At 41.4% G+C, this 22,391-nt stretch overlaps 1 protein-coding gene across 3 annotated transcripts in view; it reads left to right on the forward strand.

The window, feature by feature from the left end:
- Nucleotides 1-22,391, forward strand: part of LOC106067868 (lactadherin-like) — a 197,323-nt gene that overhangs the window by 97,596 nt on the left and 77,336 nt on the right. For all 3 annotated transcript variants that reach the window (XM_056044452.1, XM_056044453.1, XM_056044451.1), the window contains one exon: nt 18,419-18,624. In XM_056044452.1, the coding sequence (XP_055900427.1) occupies nt 18,419-18,624 (206 nt within the window). The remainder of the gene's footprint in view (nt 1-18,418; nt 18,625-22,391) is intronic.

Below are 22,391 nucleotides of genomic sequence, written 5' to 3' on the forward strand. Positions count from 1 at the left end.
TAACTAGCTGGCTCCCTGAGCGTGTGGTATGTGCTCTGGACTTAAGTAACTGGCTGGCTCCCTGAGCGTGTTGTATGTGCTCTGGACTGAAGTAACTGGCTGGCTCCCTGAGCGTGTGGTATGTGCTCTGGACTGAAGTAACTCTCTGGCTCCCTGAGCGTGTGGTATGTGCTCTGGACTTAAGTAACTAGCTGGCTCCCTGAGCGTGTGGTATGTGCTCTGGACTTAAGTAACTAGCTGGCTCCCTGAGCGTGTGGTATGTGCTCTGGACTGAAGTAACTAGCTGGCTCCCTGAGCGTGTGGTATGTGCTCTGGACTTAAGTAACTAGCTGGCTCCCTGAGCGTGTGGTATGTGCTCTGGACTTAAGTAACTAGCTGGCTCCCTGAGCGTGTGGTATGTGCTCTGGACTTAAGTAACTAGCTGGCTCCCTGAGCGTGTGGTATGTGCTCTGGACTTAAGTAACTAGCTGGCTCCCTGAGCGTGTGGTATGTGCTCTGGACTTAAGTAACTAGCTGGCTCCCTGAGCGTGTGGTATGTGCTCTGGACTTAAGTAACTGGCTGGCTCCCTGAGCGTGTGGTATGTGCTCTGGACTTAAGTAACTGGCTGGCTCACTGAGCGTGTGGTATGTGCTCTGGACTTAAGTAACTGGCTGGCTCCCTGAGCGTGTGGTATGTGCTCTGGACTGAAGTAACTGGCTGGCTCCCTGAGCGTGTGGTATGTGCTATGGACTTAAGTAACTGGCTGGCTCCCTGAGCGTGTGGTATGTGCTCTGGACTTTAGTAACTGGCTGGCTCCCTGAGCGTGTGGTATGTGCTCTGGACGGAAGTAACTAGCTGGCTCCCTGAGCGTGTGGTATGTGCTCTGGACTTAAGTAACTGGCTGGCTCCCTGAGCGTGTTGTATGTGCTCTGGACTGAAGTAACTGGCTGGCTCCCTGAGCGTGTGGTATGTGCTCTGGACTGAAGTAACTCTCTGGCTCCCTGAGCGTGTGGTATGTGCTCTGGACTGAAGTAACTGGCTGGCTCACTGAGCGTGTGGTATATGCTCTGGACTGAAGTAACTCTCTGGCTCCCTGAGCGTGTGGTATGTGCTCTGGACGGAAGTAACTAGCTGGCTCCCTGAGCGTGTGGTATGTGCTCTGGACTTAAGTAACTGGCTGGCTCCCTGAGCGTGTTGTATGTGCTCTGGACTTTAGTAACTGGCTGGCTCACTGAGCGTGTGGTATGTGCTCTGGACTGAAGTAACTGGCTGGCTCCCTGAGCGTGTGGTATGTGCTCTGGACTGAAGTAACTGGCTGGCTCCCTGAGCGTGTGGTATGTGCTCTGGACTGAAGTAACTGGCTGGCTCCCTGAGCGTGTGGTATGTGCTCTGGACTGAAGTAACTCTCTGGCTCCCTAAGCGATTTGTATGTGCTCTGGACTGAAGTAACTAGCTGGCTCCCTGAGCGTGTGGTATGTGCTCTGGACTGAAATAACTCTCTGGCTCCCTGAGCGTGTGGTATGTGCTCTGGACTGAAGTAACTGGCTGGCTCCCTGAGCGTGTGGTATGTGCTCTGGACTGAAGTAACTAGCTGGCTGCCTGAGCGTGTGGTATGTGCTCTGGACTTAAGTAACTGGCTGGCTCCCTGAGCGTGTTGTATGTGCTCTGGACTTTAGTAACTGGCTGGCTCACTGAGCGTGTGGTATGTGCTCTGGACTGAAGTAACTGGCTGGCTCCCTGAGCGTGTGGTATGTGCTCTGGACTGAAAGTAACTGGCTGGCTCCCTGAGCGTGTGGTATGTGCTCTGGACTGAAGTAACTGGCTGGCTCCCTGAGCGTGTGGTATGTGCTCTGGACTGAAGTAACTCTCTGGCTCCCTAAGCGATTTGTATGTGCTCTGGACTGAAGTAACTAGCTGGCTCCCTGAGCGTGTGGTATGTGCTCTGGACTGAAGTAACTCTCTGGCTCCCTGAGCGTGTGGTATGTGCTCTGGACTGAAATAACTGGCTGGCTCCCTGAGCGTGTGGTATGTGCTCTGGACTGAAGTAACTGGCTGGCTCCCTGAGCGTGTGGTATGTGCTCTGGACTGAAGTAACTGGCTGGCTCCCTGAGCGTGTGGTATGTGCTCTGGACTGAAGTAACTGGCTGGCTCCCTGAGCGTGTGGTATGTGCTCTGGACTGAAGTAACTAGCTGGCTCCCTGAGCGTGTGGTATGTGCTCTGGACTGAAGTAACTAGCTGGCTCCCTGAGCGTGTGGTATGTGCTCTGGACTGAAGTAACTGGCTGGCTCCCTGAGCGTGTGGTATGTGCTCTGGACGGAAGTAACTGGCTGGCTCCCTGAGCGTGTGGTATGTGCTCTGGACTGAAGTAACTCTCTGGCTCCCTGAGCGTGTGGTATGTGCTCTGGACTGAAGTAACTAGCTGGCTCCCTGAGCGTGTGGTATGTGCTCTGGACTGAAGTAACTGGCTGGCTCCCTGAGCGTGTGGTATGTGCTCTGGACTGAAGTAACTGGCTGGCTCCCTGAGCGTGTGGTATGTGCTCTGGACTGAAGTAACTGGCTGGCTCCCTGAGCGTGTGGTATGTGCTCTGGACTGATGGTCTCGTGTTGGAACTTTGCACGCCGCCCTCCCCCCGCCGTCCTCAGGAAGGTTGGGGCTACGGGTGTCTTCAATTCTGAACATCAGAAACACAGACACCAAAACAAAACAGATGCCAAGGTTTAGTTTACTAAGAGTGAGTTGAAGTTATCCATCGGTCTCTCATGGGTTTTGGGTTGGGGTTCCTTTGAGACAGGTCTTTTAGTCTCTCTTGTGTTTCGGGTTGGGGTGAGCTTATAACTTTCATTCCTGAAACAAACTAGCCAGGAGATTGTTTTTTTTAGGTTGTTTTTTTTGGGAGGGGGGGCACAGTAACCTTTTTAAATTACTACTGTCTTTCCAGTCCAGTTTAATTAGTTTACAGAACTTTCTGTCCCCTCACCGTCTTGTCTAACCGGAAGCAGTTTACATCTAAACATGACCTATTATTTCATCATGCTCGCATAACTAAAAAACTCTGAAGAATAATTTCCCTCACGCTGTGTCTCAGAGACATGAAACTAAATCTGTATAAACCAAAGATCCAGCTCGAAATAGTATGCTTTTAACCAATGCTCTATTTAACTGAAAAAGAGTAAATAAGAATTTGAATGACAATGGTATCTTCATACTGCTTTGCTAAATAGAACTAGATCTACTTCTTGGGTTGCCTCTTTTTTTTTTTAAGTCTGTCAGCACCACCTGACAACTCCATTTCCCACAGATAGATTTGTAAACTCTCCCTTACCCGTTCTCTCCCCCCCCCCCTTCACCCCCTGTCTCTCTCCTCGCCTATTCCAGACACAATCTCAAGGACACTTGTGTTTGGGCCTCGGCCTGTCACAGAGCGCACAGCAATGATTGACGGACCACCAATGGCTACCAGGAACTCCGTTGGGCCGGATGTTTTTACTGACGGAATTTTATAAAGCGTTTTCGGACGCATTTGTTTGGACACAAGTCTGATGGCCTCGTGTAATATCTAAGCTCGTCTCTAAATAACGATATCAACAATGACGTGCGGTCTTTGTGACATGACAAGCTACTAGTCAACACAATTGAATATATTCAATCTAGCATTCATACCAACTCTGTCTGCTTATTAAGGATTTTTTTTTGTTGACATAAACGAAAGATAGTTCCTGATTTTTAATTTGTCAAAAGTTGCATGACTAGAATATTTTAACGAAACAATATAGATCTGTTTCAAACACATTTCATGAACACTTCGCCAGGGAGTAAGAAAAACGAATGCAGCAGATATGAATGAATCACCTTGACCTTAATTGACATTTAACCTAGCACGAAGGTCGTTGTATTTACGCAGGGCTCCGACCTAACTTGTAGCTGTTCCATACACATCATTACATCTAATAGAAGTGAAATGAGGAAGAAAAGGGATAGCGGGAGGGACACGAGCAGTGGGGCGGGTAAGGAGAGAGAGAGAGACTTAAATAAAGATAATGATGAAACTCATAGTTATCGGATATTAAACATAGGTTTAAGTTATTGAACACAGGTTTAAGTCCAATGAACACAGATCTATAAAAACACGTACATTCAAGAAAGAAGTTTAAGAGAAAACGAACAAGTCTGGAGAGATGGTAGAAACAAGACACCTGAGAGAGAGTGAGAATGAAAGAGCATGTTACCTCTGCAAACCATTAATCCATTATGTTTGATAAAATGTCGATAAAAAATTTCTGACGTTTACAATTCATATCTAAATTTGTACTTGTAAAGTTGACCTTCAAGTGCTGAGCTGTCTTACAATGAGTACATACAAAATGGAATTACAGTTCTGATGTTTAGAGGCTAATCTACCACACGCGTTTTAAGGGTTTAAACTGTGTCAAGGAAATAGTGTCAAATACATTTTGTTGACATTTATCATGCCTCATCATTTTCATGTTTTTTGTAGTAACAATTTTGTGAATTATTGCGCTGCGTCTTTAAAAAGTTCGCGAATTGGAATAACCAGGGAAATCCGAAATTGATAATCGACTAAGTACCGAAACAAAAAAAGTCTCAAGGTAAATCTCCGTGTTCCTATCGAGCGCAAAGTTCCGTCTATTCTTGTCTGCCGGCAATTAGTGGATCCAGATACTTAGGTGTGGTTCTGTCTCCTTATGATTAAAAGTTCTTAGGGCCCAGCCTTCCTCTTTAGTTTCTGAACCAGACATGCATGTCGTAAAGGCGGGGCCCCTGAGTTAGAGAAATGGACTTCAAGAGGATGTAGATAAAAAGAGCCCTTTAACTATTGAAGTTAAACAGATGATCCAGGGGTGGGAAAACAAGGCACTCATAGGGAGGTGACTTTTGTGATTAGGTTATGAAAGAGTGGAGGGGGGGGGAAGGGCAATGGTGACTACAGTTATAATGAATTGGAATGAAGATAGTATCAACAGAAATCAGTTGAAATGTGTGAACTATGTCTATTTGACTTTTACTCAGTCTCGTGCACTGCATTAGCTTTTCATGGGGTCTCATGGAGGGGCATGTCATCAGTACATACATTTTGAGTCATGTGACTATTGCTTTGAGGACATGTCTAGGGATAAATGTAGTGTAACACAACAGCTTCTTAACTATCAATCCAATCACCGCCATATTGGTTGGTACGTGAATCAGCACGGGGCCTGCCACCAAATCTGTTGAGGTCAACCAACAGAGACAGCGGAGCACATAAGACTTGTAGGTAGAAAACTATCAAGTTATCAAATAGTTTCTATTCGCTATGATCGCTGTTATTTGAAATGGGCCTTCAGAAAAAAAAGTTGTCTAGATAGGAACAAGTCATAGTGCCAAGTGAACAAGGAGATAGTAACAAGTCATAGTGCCAAGTGAACAAGGAGATAGTAACAAGTCATAGTGCCAAGTTAACAAGGAGATAGTAACAAGTCATAGTGCCAAGTGAACAAGGAGATAGTAACAAGTCATAGTGCCAAGTGAACAAGGAGATAGGAACAAGTCATAGTGCCAAGTGAACAAGGAGATAGTAACAAGTCATAGTGCCAAGTGAACAAGGAGATAGTAACAAGTCATAGTGCCAAGTGAACAAGGGGATTGTGACGTCAGCCAACTCAGAGAATCAGATACTTATGTCTTGAGACATTTCCTACAAGTAACGGGCTCCGATGCCGCGTCGAAAGGGCACGTGTAATGTAAGTTAGTGTAAAGTCAAACCACATCAACGACCATATTTAATGTCTAGACTCTACAAAAACAAGTTGTTTCGTTCTTGCTATGTGGGCTCAGGTTTGTGACATTTCGCCCTAAGACATCCCCCACTCCTCTTCCAGCCTGCACCCTCCCAGATCGAGTCCCAGCTACCCAGGTCATTGTCTTTCACTGTTTGTCGTCTGCCTTAACACCGTGGGAATGTAATTACCTAGTCATGTGATCACAGCTCATTACCATAACTTGATAGTGTCTGCAGTGCTGGATTGATCTAGTTGCATATGGAGCACGTGTTTTTGGAAAGAGGAATAAAAGAGGCACCATTGGGTTTCATCGTTCTCTAGCAATAATACATAATCCTGTTTTGTTTCACGTCTGCTGTCATTTGAAATGCAATTATAAAACTAGGTTAAAACTTAATGAGAAGCAGAGCGGCGTAAAACATCTGACACTTTCAACGTCATGTAAGAATAAAACTCAGCGCTAGTCATGAATTCAGCCGCAGCTTAGAAGTTTTGCATGAGTTTCAATTAATGTTAACCCAGACCTTTCATTCTTATATAAATACAAACCTTGCAGGGAGGGTGGTCACTGATTGGGTAAAAGTCCAGCCTAGAGAGGATGTGGTCATTATTTGGTTGTAGGTGAATGGACACGCCATGGGTTAAGGCGGAAAGTGGTATCTGTTGAAGATGTTAAGATGACATTTTGTGTTGTTTTCTTTAGTTCGTGGTGACCTAATGCTAGGTAAATGTGAATGTATTGCAATGTGATATATAGTTCGTCCATCGTGGTGACCACTTTGTCATCCAGGGGGCTGAGGGCTTTGCACTAGGGTTTTATGCCTCCTCATGTGGCTGGTGAGACCTATGTGAGCCTGTGCATACCGGGCAAGTTATTCCAGCTGGTTCTAGTTTCATTCGTCTTGCTTTTCTTCTCTGGCGTTTTTCTGTCGTGTGCCTCTGTCTCCCAGGTGGCTGGGTCTATGCTGAACGCCTTCAGAGAGGCTTTGAGGGTGTCCCTGAAGCGCTTTCTTTGACATCCTTGCGAGCGTTTTCCTTCGCGTAGTTGGTCGTACATGAGTCGTTTAGGCATGCTGCGGTCTTTCATTTTGCAGACGTGTCTTGCCCATCGCAGCTGGGACTGCATCAGGATTGCAATGAAAGACAAAGCAGCTTCCAGTAGAGCGCTTCTAGAGAGTTGTTGAGCTCATTAAGAAGTAAGAGTTGAGAACCATTGATTAGTATTAGTTGCTGTAACTTCTGGAGAAGAACTAGGAACACACCCACAATTCTTAGCAGCTATGTCAGGCTGACACAAGACTACGTCATCTTGGATGGTACAATAAAATATTCCTGTGCCTGGGGGCTACATTTAGTCTTCAATCATTCCTGTGTTTCTGTTTTCCCTTTTTCAGCAAGACAAAAGCTTGTGTTTGTGTGGTGGTGAGAGAGAAGTCATATATATATATCAAGAGAGAGAGAGAGAGAGAGAGAGAAGTCATATATATATCAAGAGAGAGAGAGAGAGAGAAGTCATATATATATCAAGAGAGAGAGAGAGAGAGAGAGAGAAGTCATATATATATCAAGAGAGAGAGAGAGAGAGAAGTCATATATATATCAAGAGAGAGAGAGAGAGAGAGAAGTCATATATATATCAAGAGAGAGAGAGAGAGAAGTCATATATATATCAAGAGAGAGAGAGAGAGAGAAGTCATATATATATCAAGAGAGAGAGAGAGAAGTCATATATATATCAAGAGAGAGAGAGAGAGAAGTCATATATATATCAAGAGAGAGAGAGAGAGAGAAGTCATATATATATCAAGAGAGAGAGAGAGAGAGAGAAGTCATATATATATCAAGAGAGAGAGAGAGAGAAGTCATATATATATCAAGAGAGAGAGAGAGAGAAGTCATATATATATCAAGAGAGAGAGAGAGAGAAGTCATATATATATCAAGAGAGAGAGAGAGAGAAGTCATATATATATCAAGAGAGAGAGAGAGAGAAGTCATATATATATCAAGAGAGAGAGAGAGAGAGAGAAGTCATATATATATCAAGAGAGAGAGAGAGAGAGAGAAGTCATATATATATCAAGAGAGAGAGAGAAGTCATATATATATCAAGAGAGAGAGAGAGAGAGAAGTCATATATATATCAAGAGAGAGAGAGAGAGAGAAGTCATATATATATCAAGAGAGAGAGAGAGAGAGAAGTCATATATATATCAAGAGAGAGAGAGAGAGAGAGAGAGAAGTCATATATATATCAAGAGAGAGAGAGAGAGAGAGAGAAGTCATATATATATCAAGAGAGAGAGAGAGAGAGAGAGAAGTCATATATATATCAAGAGAGAGAGAGAGAGAAGTCATATATATATCAAGAGAGAGAGAGAGAGAGAGAAGTCATATATATATCAAGAGAGAGAGAGAGAGAAGTCATATATATATCAAGAGAGAGAGAGAGAGAAGTCATATATATATCAAGAGAGAGAGAGAGAAGTCATATATATATCAAGAGAGAGAGAGAAGTCATATATATATCAAGAGAGAGAGAGAGAGAGAGAAGTCATATATATATCAAGAGAGAGAGAGAGAGAGAGAAGTCATATATATATCAAGAGAGAGAGAGAGAGAAGTCATATATATATCAAGAGAGAGAGAGAGAGAGAGAAGTCATATATATATCAAGAGAGAGAGAGAGAGAGAAGTCATATATATATCAAGAGAGAGAGAGAGAGAAGTCATATATATATCAAGAGAGAGAGAGAGAGAGAGAAGTCATATATATATCAAGAGAGAGAGAGAGAGAGAAGTCATATATATATCAAGAGAGAGAGAGAGAGAAGTCATATATATATCAAGAGAGAGAGAGAGAGAAGTCATATATATATCAAGAGAGAGAGAGAGAGAGAGAGAAGTCATATATATATCAAGAGAGAGAGAGAGAGAGAGAGAGAGAAGTCATATATATATCAAGAGAGAGAGAGAGAGAGAAGTCATATATATATCAAGAGAGAGAGAGAGAGAGAGAGAAGTCATATATATATCAAGAGAGAGAGAGAGAGAGAGAGAGAAGTCATATATATATCAAGAGAGAGAGAGAGAGAAGTCATATATATATCAAGAGAGAGAGAGAGAGAAGTCATATATATATCAAGAGAGAGAGAGAGAGAGAAGTCATATATATATCAAGAGAGAGAGAGAGAGAAGTCATATATATATATCAAGAGAGAGAGAGAGAAGTCATATATATATCAAGAGAGAGAGAGAGAGAGAAGTCATATATATATCAAGAGAGAGAGAGAGAGAGAGAAGTCATATATATATATCAAGAGAGAGAGAGAGAGAGAGAGAAGTCATATATATATCAAGAGAGAGAGAGAGAGAAGTCATATATATATCAAGAGAGAGAGAGAGAGAGAGAGAGAAGTCATATATATATCAAGAGAGAGAGAGAGAGAGAGAGAAGTCATATATATATCAAGAGAGAGAGAGAGAGAGAGAAGTCATATATATATCAAGAGAGAGAGAGAGAGAGAAGTCATATATATATCAAGAGAGAGAGAGAGAGAAGTCATATATATATATATCAAGAGAGAGAGAGAGAAGTCATATATATATCAAGAGAGAGAGAGAGAGAGAAGTCATATATATATCAAGAGAGAGAGAGAGAGAGAGAAGTCATATATATATCAAGAGAGAGAGAGAGAGAGAGAGAAGTCATATATATATCAAGAGAAAGAGAGAGACAGCCACTGAGCTAGACCTATGATAATATAAGTTTTATAGTTATCTACTGTTAGTTTCACATTTTTAGGCGACGACCTAATTCGCTTAACAAGGCTTATATCCTTTAAGCTAGTATATATTACACCAAATTAATTCATTGCTAATAATTGAAAAAATAAATGATCAATTTTTTTTTATTGATTCGTGTGTCGATAGTTACAAAGCTACAACTCTTCTCTTGTCTAGACCTAGTCTGTACAGCCAACACGATATTCAGTGGAGCTTAGGACATTACCCACGAAGCATTGTTAGGTCACAATATACACATAACTGTGTGATGCCCTGCTGACACCAATGTTATTTATGATTCAATCATACATTATATACGACTAGATGGAAGTAGTGAAAGCATGGATGGACTAACAATAAACTCTCACAATGACTGATCGCTAGGAGAACAGCTTTGATGACAATTGAGACCGGATCCACCGAGAGTAGATGTAAGTAGCAGATAAGACAAAAATCTTACGACACTCTGGCGGCACTCCAGCAGAGACATGCTACAGAGATACGCGTCAACAAATAAGAGACTTGAAACCTACAAATATTTCAACTGTAGCGAGCTAGCCCTCTATCACCTGTTTCTTTCAAATAACACATTCTACAATCTACAAGACACCAGACATTCTACAATCTACAAGACACCAGACATTCTACAATCTACAAGACACCAGACATTCTACAATCTACAAGACACCAAACATTCTACAATCTACAAGACACCAAACATTCTACAATCTACAAGACACCAGACATTCTACAATCTACAAGACACCAGACATTCTACAATCTACAAGACACCAGACATTCTACAATCTACAAGACACCAGACATTCTACAATCTACAAGACACCAGACATTCCACAATCTATAAGACACCAAACATTCCACAATCTACAAGACACCATACATTCCACAATCTAGGAGACACACAGCATTTCTTAAAGCAAAGATTAGGAATAGAGGAGCGAGGGACAGCAGACTTTGAGTTTGTCTATTTCAGAGCAGTAGATGTCTTGTCCTTCGATATTTGTCTTTATTTATCCCCAAGGATCAGAAGACTGGGCACTGTCTCTAAGTGGATGAAGCGAAGCGTGATGTCAGAATGTCACTTACGTCACGACTGTGACAGTTATTTATCCCAGCGAGTCGAACTTGTCACCTGTTTTGACTGACATACTTCCCCAGCAAGTAGTCCAAGGCGGGCGGCCCGCACCTCAAGGGCGTGATGTCGTTACATAGGAATTCATAACTTTGTTGATTATTCTTTGACAAGAAACTGTGCCACCACAACTCGAAGACAAGACAAGGTTTGTCTCAGAACTCTAGATAGACAAGTGTTTCCATTTCCGTGCGTTTACCCCCCCCCCCTCCCCATCGTTGAGCCTCGCACCATCTTATCAACTTTGCCTCACAGCCCAGTCTCTTCCAGTCACCTGAAAAAAAATGGATAGATCTACAGTCAAATATGTGGAAAATCCCATATGACTCGTGGTGGGGGGAATCTGGCAAATGAGAACTTTTGGAGGATCTCTTGAGGAAGACAAAAGTCTCTTTTGATGGAGGATTCTGTCAGAGTGTCCTCTCGACGCGGTCTCTGCACCTGCACAGCTGGCACAAGTGTGACAAGTTTTTTTTTTTTTTTTTTTAAACTAGTGATCTGAAGTGAAACAGAAGTTGGAATGTTGGCCAGGGTTTTGGGTTTTTGTTTACCGCCTAGTCTCGAGAAGAACGTGAGACTTGTTGTTTGGAAACTGGTCTTCTAACGGTATCACCTTTTACAGATAAATATACAAACAAGCGCCCAAACTAAATTCACTGTGGTTCTAATATTTTCATCAGCAGGGTTGTTTTTTCATCAACAATTCAGGACCAAAAGTTTCAATTAAATTTCTGCTCTAAAAAAGAGAGAGAGAATTGAATTGGAAGAAGAAACGAAATTAATTTATAGGATTGGGGTATTTCTCTGTGTTTTAGGGTATTTCTCTGTGTTTTAGGGTATTTCTCTGTGTTTTAGGGTATTTCTCTGTGTTTTAGGGTATTTCTATGTGTTTTAGGGTATTTCTATGTGTTTTACATTTATATCTATACTCAGCCTTAATATTCTGAATGGAAAAGATTGCCATTAGCACCGAGCTAATCCACTGTATATATTAAACAGCGGACCAGAACACATGGTCAGTTAATATCTAACTATACATTTAATAGATCAGAGCGTTATTTAGCTTTTATTTAAGCTACTATTCACAAGAAAACGGTTTCCTGAGATTTACTTCAGAAGAACTCATTGTTTTATCAAGTGACTCTGATCAAGGCGTCAGCCTGTACACATCATAAACAAAGAAAGTCTATCTACGAACGGAAGGTCACACTAAGGCGGCCATCTTGCTGCATCTCAGCCTTTCCAGAACACGTGCTTGACCAGTTCATTTGTGTGACCATCTCTTTTTGTTCAATATCATTGGATAAGGATCGGGGGGGGGGGGGTGAAGACTTCAAAGAATTATTGTTATAGAACAGTGGGGGGCTCACTTCAGTTTGAAACATGCGACAAAACAAAAGACAGAGGGGGAAATGGAGGAAGAACCAGTTAAGTTGACAACATTGATTGTCTGCTAAAGAACGCAGTGCACGGCGCCCCTGCTAAAGTACGCAGTGCGCCCCGTATCAGCGGTGTTGCTCTCTTTAATCCGGAAAGACTTTTCATCAAGTTGAATTCAGTAGAATTAGTGGATTGGCGCTATTCGTGTTTCTTCTGGCGTTAAGTCTGCACGCCCCCCCCCCCCACCAGTTGCTAATTGTTCTGATGGGGCGCCAAGCATGAAGACGACGAGCGGAGTCTTAGCCCTCTTCATTTCAATAAAAAATGGTCCTCCAGGAATCCCATACTTTCCTGTCAGGCGCTCTCTTTGAGCGGCTCGGTTTAATGGAGAGCTTCATCGCTTTCCTTGAGTAGACAACAACACAGAAAGAGATTAGGCTCAGGTGGAGCACCCCCGCCGCAAAACAATTTACCCCTCCTGAAGGGGTTGGGGTAGGGATGGATGATATGAACGTTTGAAAAGTAGCTTTTATTTTTTTTAGTACTTTATGTAGTGTAGCATACTTTAGGTAGTTGGGGTGGGGCGGTGAAGGAGGGTGTAATTGAAGGGAGAGGAAGCTTTTGATAAGGTCCTCCCTAGAAACACTTAATACTGCAGTTCGGTCTTAATGACGACTTGAGCCCTGCATTCTAGTGTATCTATTTTACTATATATTAATTATTATCGCTTGTAACAGTTATAAAGTGCAAGGGCGGATACAAGGGGTAAGGGGTGGTGAATCACACAATCCTTTTGTTGTTTTTACTGGCTTGATGTGTTTTTTTTTATTTACACAGCAAATACATTCCAACTATATTCAGGTCTAGTGTGTAAGTGAAGATAGATAGATAGATAGATAGATAGATAGATAGATAGATAGATAGAATAATAATAATAATAGTAATAATAGTCTTTATTATCCGTAAGGAAATTTGTCTTACAATTTGTGCATTACACCAAACAAAAAACATTATAACTATAAGAAACCAAAGTGTACATTCACACCAGACTCACTCATAATTTACATGTGACAAAGTTTATACCAGATTGTTCTTATTTAATGATTTGATTGCCAGGGGAACAAAAGAGTGTTTGTGTCTGTTTGTCTTTGCTATCGGTGTCTTGTATCTCTTTTGTGATGGTAAAATCACAAAATCCTGACACAAAGGGTGATTCTTTATTTCGAGGATCTTGTTAACTTTTTTATAGATGTTTGTCTCAAACAACTGTCCAAATGGGATTTTTTTTTTGCCAATAATTTTGCCAGCAGCATTGAGGATTCTATTAAGTTTATTCCTATTTTTAATGCTCAGATTGCCATACCAGGCAGTGATATTGAAACTGAAAATATTGCAGATGTGAGCGTGATAAAACATAGCCAAGGCCTTTCGCTAACATTAAACGAGGATAGTTTTCTAAGTAGCCGTAATCTTTGCTGCCCTTTTTTGCTGGTATAATCAGTATTTGCAGTAAATAGATAGATAGATAGATAGATAGATAGATAGATGGATAGATAGATAGATAGATAGATAGATAGATAGATAGATAGACAGATAAATAGATAATCATCCCCCCTTTTCGGTTGTTAAAAGAAAAAAAAATTGGAATCAAGCTACATATTATCATGTCTCCACCCCATTTCTCCAGGCATAAAATATTCTCGCAATGTACCCACTGCATTTCTCCAGGCATGAAATATTCTTGCAATGTACCCACTGCATTTCTCCAGGGATGAAATATTCTTGCAATGTACCCACAGCATTTCTCCAGGGATGAAATATTCTTGCAATGTACCCACTGCATTTCTCTAGGCATGAAATATTCTAGCAATGTACCCACTGCATTTCTCCAGGGATGAAATATTCTTGCAATGTACCCACTGCATTTCTCCAGGGATGAAATATTCTTGCAATGTACCCACTGCATTTCTCCAGGCATGAAATATTCTTGCAATGTACCCACTGCATTTCTCCAGGCATGAAATATTCTTGCAATGTACCCACTGCATTTCTCCAGGGATGAAATATTCTTGCAATGTACCCACTGCATTTCTCTAGGCATGAAATATTCTTGCAATGTACCCACTGCATTTCTCCAGGCATGAAATATTCTTGCAATGTACCCACTGCATTTCTCCAGGGATGAAATATTCTTGCAAAGTACCCACCGCATTTCTCTAGGCATGAAATATTCTAGCAATGTACCCACTGCATTTCCCCAGGGATGAAATATTCTTGCAATGTACCCACTGCATTTCTCCAGGCATGAAATATTCTTGGAATGTACCCACTGCATTTCTCCAGGCATGAAATATTCTTGCAATGTACCCACTGCATTTCTACAGGGATGAAATATTCTTGCAATGTACCCACTGCATTTCTCCAGGGATGAAATATTCTTTCAATGTACCCACTGCATTTCCCCAGGGATGAAATATTCTTGCAATGTACACACCGAATTTCCCCAGGGATGAAATATTCTTGCAATGTACCCACAGCATTTCTCCAGGCATGAAATATTCTTGCAATGTACCCACTGCATTTCTCCAGGCATGAAATATTCTTGGAATGTACCCACTGCATTTCTCCAGGCATGAAATATTCTTGCAATGTACCCACTGCATTTCTCCAGGCATGAAATATTCTTGCAATGTACCCACTGCATTTCTCCAGGGATGAAATATTCTTTCAATGTACCCACTGCATTTCCCCAGGGATGAAATATTCTTGCAATGTACACACCGAATTTCCCCAGGGATGAAATATTCTTGCAATGTACCCACAGCATTTCTCCAGGCATGAAATATTCTTGCAATGTACCCACAGCATTTCTCCAGGCATGAAATATTCTTGCAATGTACCCACTGCATTTCTCCAGGCATGAAATATTCTAGCAATGTACCCACTGCATTTCTCCAGGCATGAAATATTCTTGCAAAGTACCCACCGCATTTCTCTAGGCATGAAATATTCTAGCAATGTACCCACTGCATTTCCCCAGGGATGAAATATTCTTGCAATGTACCCACTGCATTTCTCCAGGCATGAAATATTCTTGCAATGTACCCACTGCATTTCTCCAGGGATGAAATATTCTTGCAATGTACCCACTGCATTTCTCTAGGCATGAAATATTCTTGCAATGTACCCACTGCATTTCTCCAGGGATGAAATATTCTTGCAATGTACCCACTGCATTTCTCCAGGGATGAAATATTCTTGCAATGTACCCACTGCATTTCTCCAGGGATGAAATATTCTTGCAATGTACCCACTGCATTTCTCTAGGCATGAAATATTCTAGCAATGTACCCACTGCATTTCTCCAGGCATGAAATATTCTTGCAATGTACCCACTGCATTTCTCCAGGCATGAAATATTCTTGCAATGTACCCACTGCATTTCTCCAGGGATGAAATATTCTTGCAATGTACCCACTGCATTTCTCCAGGGATGAAATATTCTTGCAATGTACCCACTGCATTTCTCTAGGCATGAAATATTCTAGCAATGTACCCACTGCATTTCTCCAGGCATGAAATATTCTTGCAATGTACCCACTGCATTTCTCCAGGCATGAAATATTCTTGCAATGTACCCACTGCATTTCTCCAGGCATGAAATATTTATGTAGTGCCCCCCACCCCCATCTCCTGAGGCATGAAAGAAATATTCCTGCCTAGCCTCCCCCCTCCCCCTTCCATCTCTTTTCATCGCTGGAACTCTTGTTTGTAGACTTCCAACTGGTCACTAGAGGTCTTTAACAAAGAACCGTCAGACACATTTTTTCTTGAAAGCTCAGTTCGTTTTAATCATTGCACAAATCTCACATTGATGATGTCATACTGTGTTTGAATAGCGCTCTGAAGTGATCTTTCTTGTAGTTTGCAAGACTTCAATGGAGAGATAACTCCACACCTAGTAATTTGTCCCTCCATGACGTAATAAAACTGTGAATAGCCCCCCTTTGTTTTGGACATTCCTCAAGAACAGTTTAAAATAATATATATGTATATTTCCTCGTTTCTTTTGTTCCAAATAGGAATATGCAAGTTTTTATTGTAACCAGAGACAACTTCTAAATCTTTTTTTTTGTCACCCAAGACTCCAGCTTATCTGCCCTTGTCTAATCTTTTTTATTTTTTTTTTATTTTGTACGTGAACTCTTGAATGTGCGAGATCAAAACTGCACGTCTTGAAGGCGATAAGATACATTCTCTTCAAACTGTCTGACTGTAGCAGGAGGGGGGGGGGATTGAGAGACTGAAATAGTGTTAGAAAGAAGAGGAGGTTTTTAAAAAAAATGAGATATACAAGTTGTGAAGTTTCTTGACGGTGAAAGGAGTTGTCTCCACGCATGGTTGATTCCGTAGCAGAGAATTCCACTAGAAATAATGCACTAGTCTTGAGGTGTTGTTTTTATTCTTTGCCTTCACATTCTTGTTGATTTCGTAGACCTTTTTTTTTTTTTTAATTTGAATATTTTCAATGAAACTAGTAGTTAGAAGTCATAGAGAACTGAACCTGTTTAGAGGTCTAAGGTGAATGTGTGTGTGACTGACTGGCTAGAGCTTGGACACTATACTATAAGCTAAAGTATCTATCTATCTATCTATCTATCTATCGATCTATCTATCTATCTATCGATCTATCTATCTATCTATCTATCTATCTATCTATCTATCTATCTATCTATCTTTTTGTCTGTCTTTTTAAAATCTGTCTATATATTCTTCTACGATTAATTTATAACAAAGAAAATACGCTTACAAAAACACACATAGTGGCGACACACACACATACACACACACAATCAGTAAGACATACACTCACACAGATTAAAATGTCAACTCACACACATGTCCACCATTGTTTGACCATGCTACGTTTGTGTCGCTGTCTCACTAACCTAGATAAAACTCGCTTCCAAAATACAACTAACCTAGATAAAACTCGCTTCCAAAATACAACTAACCTAGATAAAACTCGCTTCCAAAATACAACTAACTTAGATAAAACTCGCTTCCAAAATACAAATGACCCAGACACCTTAGAACTCACCTTGTTGGTTGATTCGTTTGTTGAACATTTTACGAGGGCGTAATGTGGCCAATACGAAGGACCGGTCCAACAGATTTCGGGGCCCTATGCAAAACGAATTGAGCGGGGCCCATTCTGGGTAGGGATAAGGATAATAGGTAAAAATTAAGATTTTGTATTAGAAAATAAATTCGTTTTTGCATTTTATTTCTAGGGCCTACTTTACTAAGTACAAACTCACAGTTATATCAACTTCACGAGCCATCTACAGTACTTAGTATACACATAGCAGTTTTCTAACAAAAAAAAACATTGAGATCTGCCTTTTAGATTTACTATCAACAAGCAAAATATCGCTTTTGATTTTTCTAGATGGAGATAGATTTAGTTCTATATCATATTTATATGCCAGTGACTATTAAAGTAAATTAAGTATTTGAACTTCTTGTTATGGTTAAAATCCGTCTTATTATTACCTTTGTATTCAATGAAAGCTCACAATGCAGGTTTTTTTTTAAATCGCGAGTAGGAGTAGTTGTCCATAGTGAATGACATCCCGGAATAACAATTTTGTCTGTTTTTAAGGAGATTTGTATGAGTTTCAGAAGATTTTAATAATTTCAGGAGATTTCGATGACTTTTTTCGTATATTTTTGCAGTTTCAAGAAATTTCCAGGAGCTCCTGGAAAATCATGAGGCCGCGGTAACCCTTTAATATTAAGTTAAAATGGTTTAATTTAATAATTTCCACCTAGAATTAGCGCGGGGCACTATGAAAGTGCGGGGCCCACTGCCGGCCCTGCCAATACATTCATGAACGTCCATCTCACTTCCAAACTTAATTCCGACTAGACCTGCTTGGACACAGAAAGGTCAACGAGTCTTCAGCAGCATAGGAACCGATGACCGTTTGATTAGCTTGGGACTTAATCACCAAACCATCTCACGTCTATGTGTCTTCAATGTGTGTGATCGTTTAGGAGAAATGTTTTACTTTCGTATCATCTGTGTTGGTTCTAGGTTAAGGGTGTTACACTATACATATGCTTATTTGTATACTTTATATGCATATCATTGTTCTTGGCGATATGTCATGTATTTGAAAGAATTATCATTGCTATTGTCGATATGTCATGTATTTGAAAGAATTATCATTGCTATTGTCGGTATGTCATGTATTTGAAAGAATTATCTTTGTTTCCCTCAAAAGCAACCAAGATCCACCAATTTATTTTGTCCCTTTTTGTTTTTTCCCTTTAGTCTGCAAGACCAACGGTCCCCTCGGTATGATCACAGGCGCTATCAACGACTGGCAGATCAGTTCCTCCTCTACCTACCCCAACGAGTGGGACAACGCCTGCCACGAGAAATACGCCAGGCTGTACCTCCCTAACAAGTTTGGCTGGTGTGCCAAGTACAAGAGTTCCTCAGAGTGGCTCCAAGTTGACCTTGGAGTGGGAGCCAGGGTGAGTACCTCATCAAACTCTTTTATTTTATCTAAGCCCCCCCCCCCCAAAGAGGACATAACTATGACCATATATTGGAAATACATAAACATTTGCTACCCCTAGATCTAGTGGCTACAGCGTTTATAGTTTATATATAGATAAAGCACAAAGAAAGGCACATGTATGTATGTTTGTATGTATGTATGTATGTTTGTTTGTTTGTTTGTTTGTTTCGAATAAAAATCAAAACCGTTTGACCAATCTTGAAAAAAAAACTGAGCCTAGATGTTCCTTAGATCATGGCGGAGAGCGTAGTGTATGTTTTATGTCCCTCCCACAAAGATGCCTAATTTTTTTAACTTATCGGGTAAACCCGTTTTCACAGTATTTTATATTGGATATGGATATGTCAGCTGAACGGGTAAACCCGTGTTCACATCTCCATGTTTGACATAGATCTAAATTCAATCCAGTGGATCAGTAATACACAAGAAATCATGCTTATTCTATAAAGATTTTACGCTAACAAGACATCCATAGGATATTAAATATAAGCTTTTTGAATGCTTCACAAGTGACTTATTAGACAGCATTGTGATCTTCGTGGTATCTAGTGTTCTAATCCTAACACTACCCACATAAGGTCTCGGAGGCTGTAGGGGCCTCGTGGTTTGACATACATCTTGGCACAAGCACTGTTCTTGGTTGATGAGCAATGCATTTATAGCCTGCTCGGTGCTGCTCTGATAAAATGTGCGTAGTAGCGGCTGGAGAATACGGAAGACTCCATTTCTGTAGGTGTTGTTTGCTCAATCAGTTCGTTAATGCTAGCTATGTGACGTAAGCCTAAGCAATTAGGCTCTATACAAAATTGAATGTAAAAAAGGATACCTGCTGACAAGTCAGGCATAATTTTTTGAAACACAAAGTAGAAAGAATGTTTCCTTTGAAATATTTTGTGCTATTTTCTAATCTTTTGAATCTAACTTTGGAGTTGGCCCCCAGGGAGAGATGTTGGCCCCCATGGAGAGATGTTGGCACCCAGGGAGAGATGTTGGCACCCAGGGAGAGATGTTGGCACCCATAAAGAAAATCCAAGGGGGGAAAAAGCGTCACGTTTAAAGGGGAAGTAACACTACTCCAACATTCTAATAATTTTCAAGGCGTCAAAGTTTTGATTTTATTTTTTGTTTAACGTTTGTCTTCGTGTGTTAACTAACACAAAAATACCAGGGGAGATAATGTTCCAAGTCTTTTCGTTTGTGTGTGTGTGTGTGACACGCCAGGGGGTAGAGTAAAGTGAAAGGGGGTGGCAGGGCTGGTCTTAGGTAATTGGAGGCCCCTAGGCGAAGCGAATAGGGAGGCCCCTAGGGGAAGACAATAAAGAGGCCCCAAATGAAATAGAAAAAAAAAATACTCAAGGAATAATAAACCGTCCTGTATCTACATCTAGATCAACAAAAAGTTAAATTCGTGTAACGCAGGTATGATTTACATACCTCACGGACAATTCATGATCACCAGACTAGAAATAAAGTTTCGACATTTCCCCAATAGGAAGAAACAATGCTCTTCTAACATATCTAGTCTAACAAGTAGATCTAAACAATGGTCATCTAACAGATCTAGTCTAACAAGTAGATCTAAACAATGGTCTTCTAACATATCTAGTCTAACAAGTAGATCTAAACAATGGTCTTCTAACATATCTAGTCTAACAAGTAGATCTAAACAATGGTCATCTAACATATCTAGTCTAACAAGTAGATCTAAAGATTCGTGAATACACCTTCAATCATAGCGAAGACTTAGAGTTAGGCTAGTAGACAGAGAGCCGTACAGTTAGGCTAGTAGACAGAGAGCCGTACAGTTAGGCTAGTAGACAGAGAGCCGTACAGATAGGCTAGTAGACAGAGAGCCGTACAGTTAGACTAGTAGACAGAGAGCCGTACAGTTAGGCTAGTAGACAGAGAGCCGTACAGTTAGGCTAGTAGACAGAGAGCCGTACAGTTAGGCTAGTAGACAGAGAGCCGTACAGTTAGACTAGTAGACAGAGAGCCGTACAGTTAGGCTAGTAGACAGAGAGCCGTACAGTTAGACTAGTAGACAGAGAGCCGTACAGTTAGACTAGTAGACAGAGAGCCGTACAGTTAGGCTAGTAGACAGAGAGCCGTACAGTTAGGCTAGTAGACAGAGAGCCGTACAGTTAGGCTAGTAGACAGAGAGCCGTACAGTTAGGCTAGTAGACAGAGAGCCGTACACTTAGGCTAGTAGACAGAGAGCCGTACAGTTAGGCTAGTAGACAGAGAGCCGTACAGTTAGACTAGTAGACAGAGAGCCGTACAGATAGGCTAGTAGACAGAGAGCCGTACAGATAGGCTAGTAGACAGAGAGCCGTACAGATAGGCTAGTAGACAGAGAGCCGTACAGTTAGGCTAGTAGACAGAGAGCCGTACAGATAGGCTAGTAGACAGAGAGCCGTACAGTTAGGCTAGTAGACAGAGAGCCGTACAGTTAGGCTAGTAGACAGAGAGCTGTACAGTTAGGCTAGTAGACAGAGAGCCGTACAGTTAGGCTAGTAGACAGAGAGCCGTACAGTTAGACTAGTAGACAGAGAGCTGTACAGTTAGGCTAGTAGACAGAGAGCCGTACAGTTAGGCTAGTAGACAGAGAGCCGTACAGTTAGACTAGTAGACAGAGAGCCGTACAGTTAGGCTAGTAGACAGAGAGCTGTACAGTTAGGCTAGTAGACAGAGAGCCGTACAGTTAGGCTAGTAGACAGAGAGCCGTACAGTTAGACTAGTAGACAGAGAGCTGTACAGTTAGGCTAGTAGACAGAGAGCCGTACAGTTAGACTAGTAGACAGAGAGCCGTACAGTTAGGCTAGTAGACAGAGAGCTGTACAGTTAGACTAGTAGACAGAGAGCTGTACAGTTAGGCTAGTAGACAGAGAGCCGTACAGTTAGGCTAGTAGACAGAGAGCCGTACAGTTAGACTAGTAGACAGAGAGCTGTACAGTTAGACTAGTAGACAGAGAGCCGTACAGTTAGACTAGTAGACAGAGAGCCGTACAGATAGGCTAGTAGACAGAGAGCCGTACAGATAGGCTAGTAGACAGAGAGCCGTACAGTTAGACTAGTAGACAGAGTTCTGCTATTTGATCCATGTTTCGCAATTTGTTTCTCTAAAACCAATTCTTTGAGTCCTGTGCGAGGCCTCCACCAATTGAAGGCCTTAGGCGGCTGCCTAGTTTGATAATGTCTATGTCACCTCTGGGGTAGGCCGCTCTCTTCTATAATGTTCTTCTGATAGTGTCATGGTGTTGTGAGGATGATAAACGTAAGAATTTGAAGTTTGTGTCTTATGACGTTTTGAAGGTCTCAACACTGACTTGCAACGTGGCAACCTGTAGACAGTTTAGAATTAGGTACACACTGGGCTCTGAAGTTCACACTTCAAATGTCCAGCCTTCTAAAGTTCACACTTCAAATGTCCAGCCTTCTAAAGTTCACACTTCAAATGTCCAGCTCTCTAAAGTTCACACTTCAAATGTCCAGCCTTCTAAAGTTCACACTTCAAATGTCCAGCCTTCTAAAGTTCACACTTCAAATGTCCAGCCTTCTAAAGTTCACACTTCAAATGTCCAGCTCTCTAAAGTTCACACCTCAAATGTCCAGCCCTCTAAATTTCACACTTCAAATGTCCAGCCCTCCAAAGTTCACACTTCAAATGTCCAGCACTCTAAAGTTCACACTTCAAATGTCCAGCCTTCTAAAGTTCACACT

The sequence above is a fragment of the Biomphalaria glabrata genome, chromosome 10 (genome assembly GCF_947242115.1).
Source record: "Biomphalaria glabrata chromosome 10, xgBioGlab47.1, whole genome shotgun sequence".
NCBI classification, from domain to species: domain Eukaryota; kingdom Metazoa; phylum Mollusca; class Gastropoda; family Planorbidae; genus Biomphalaria; species Biomphalaria glabrata.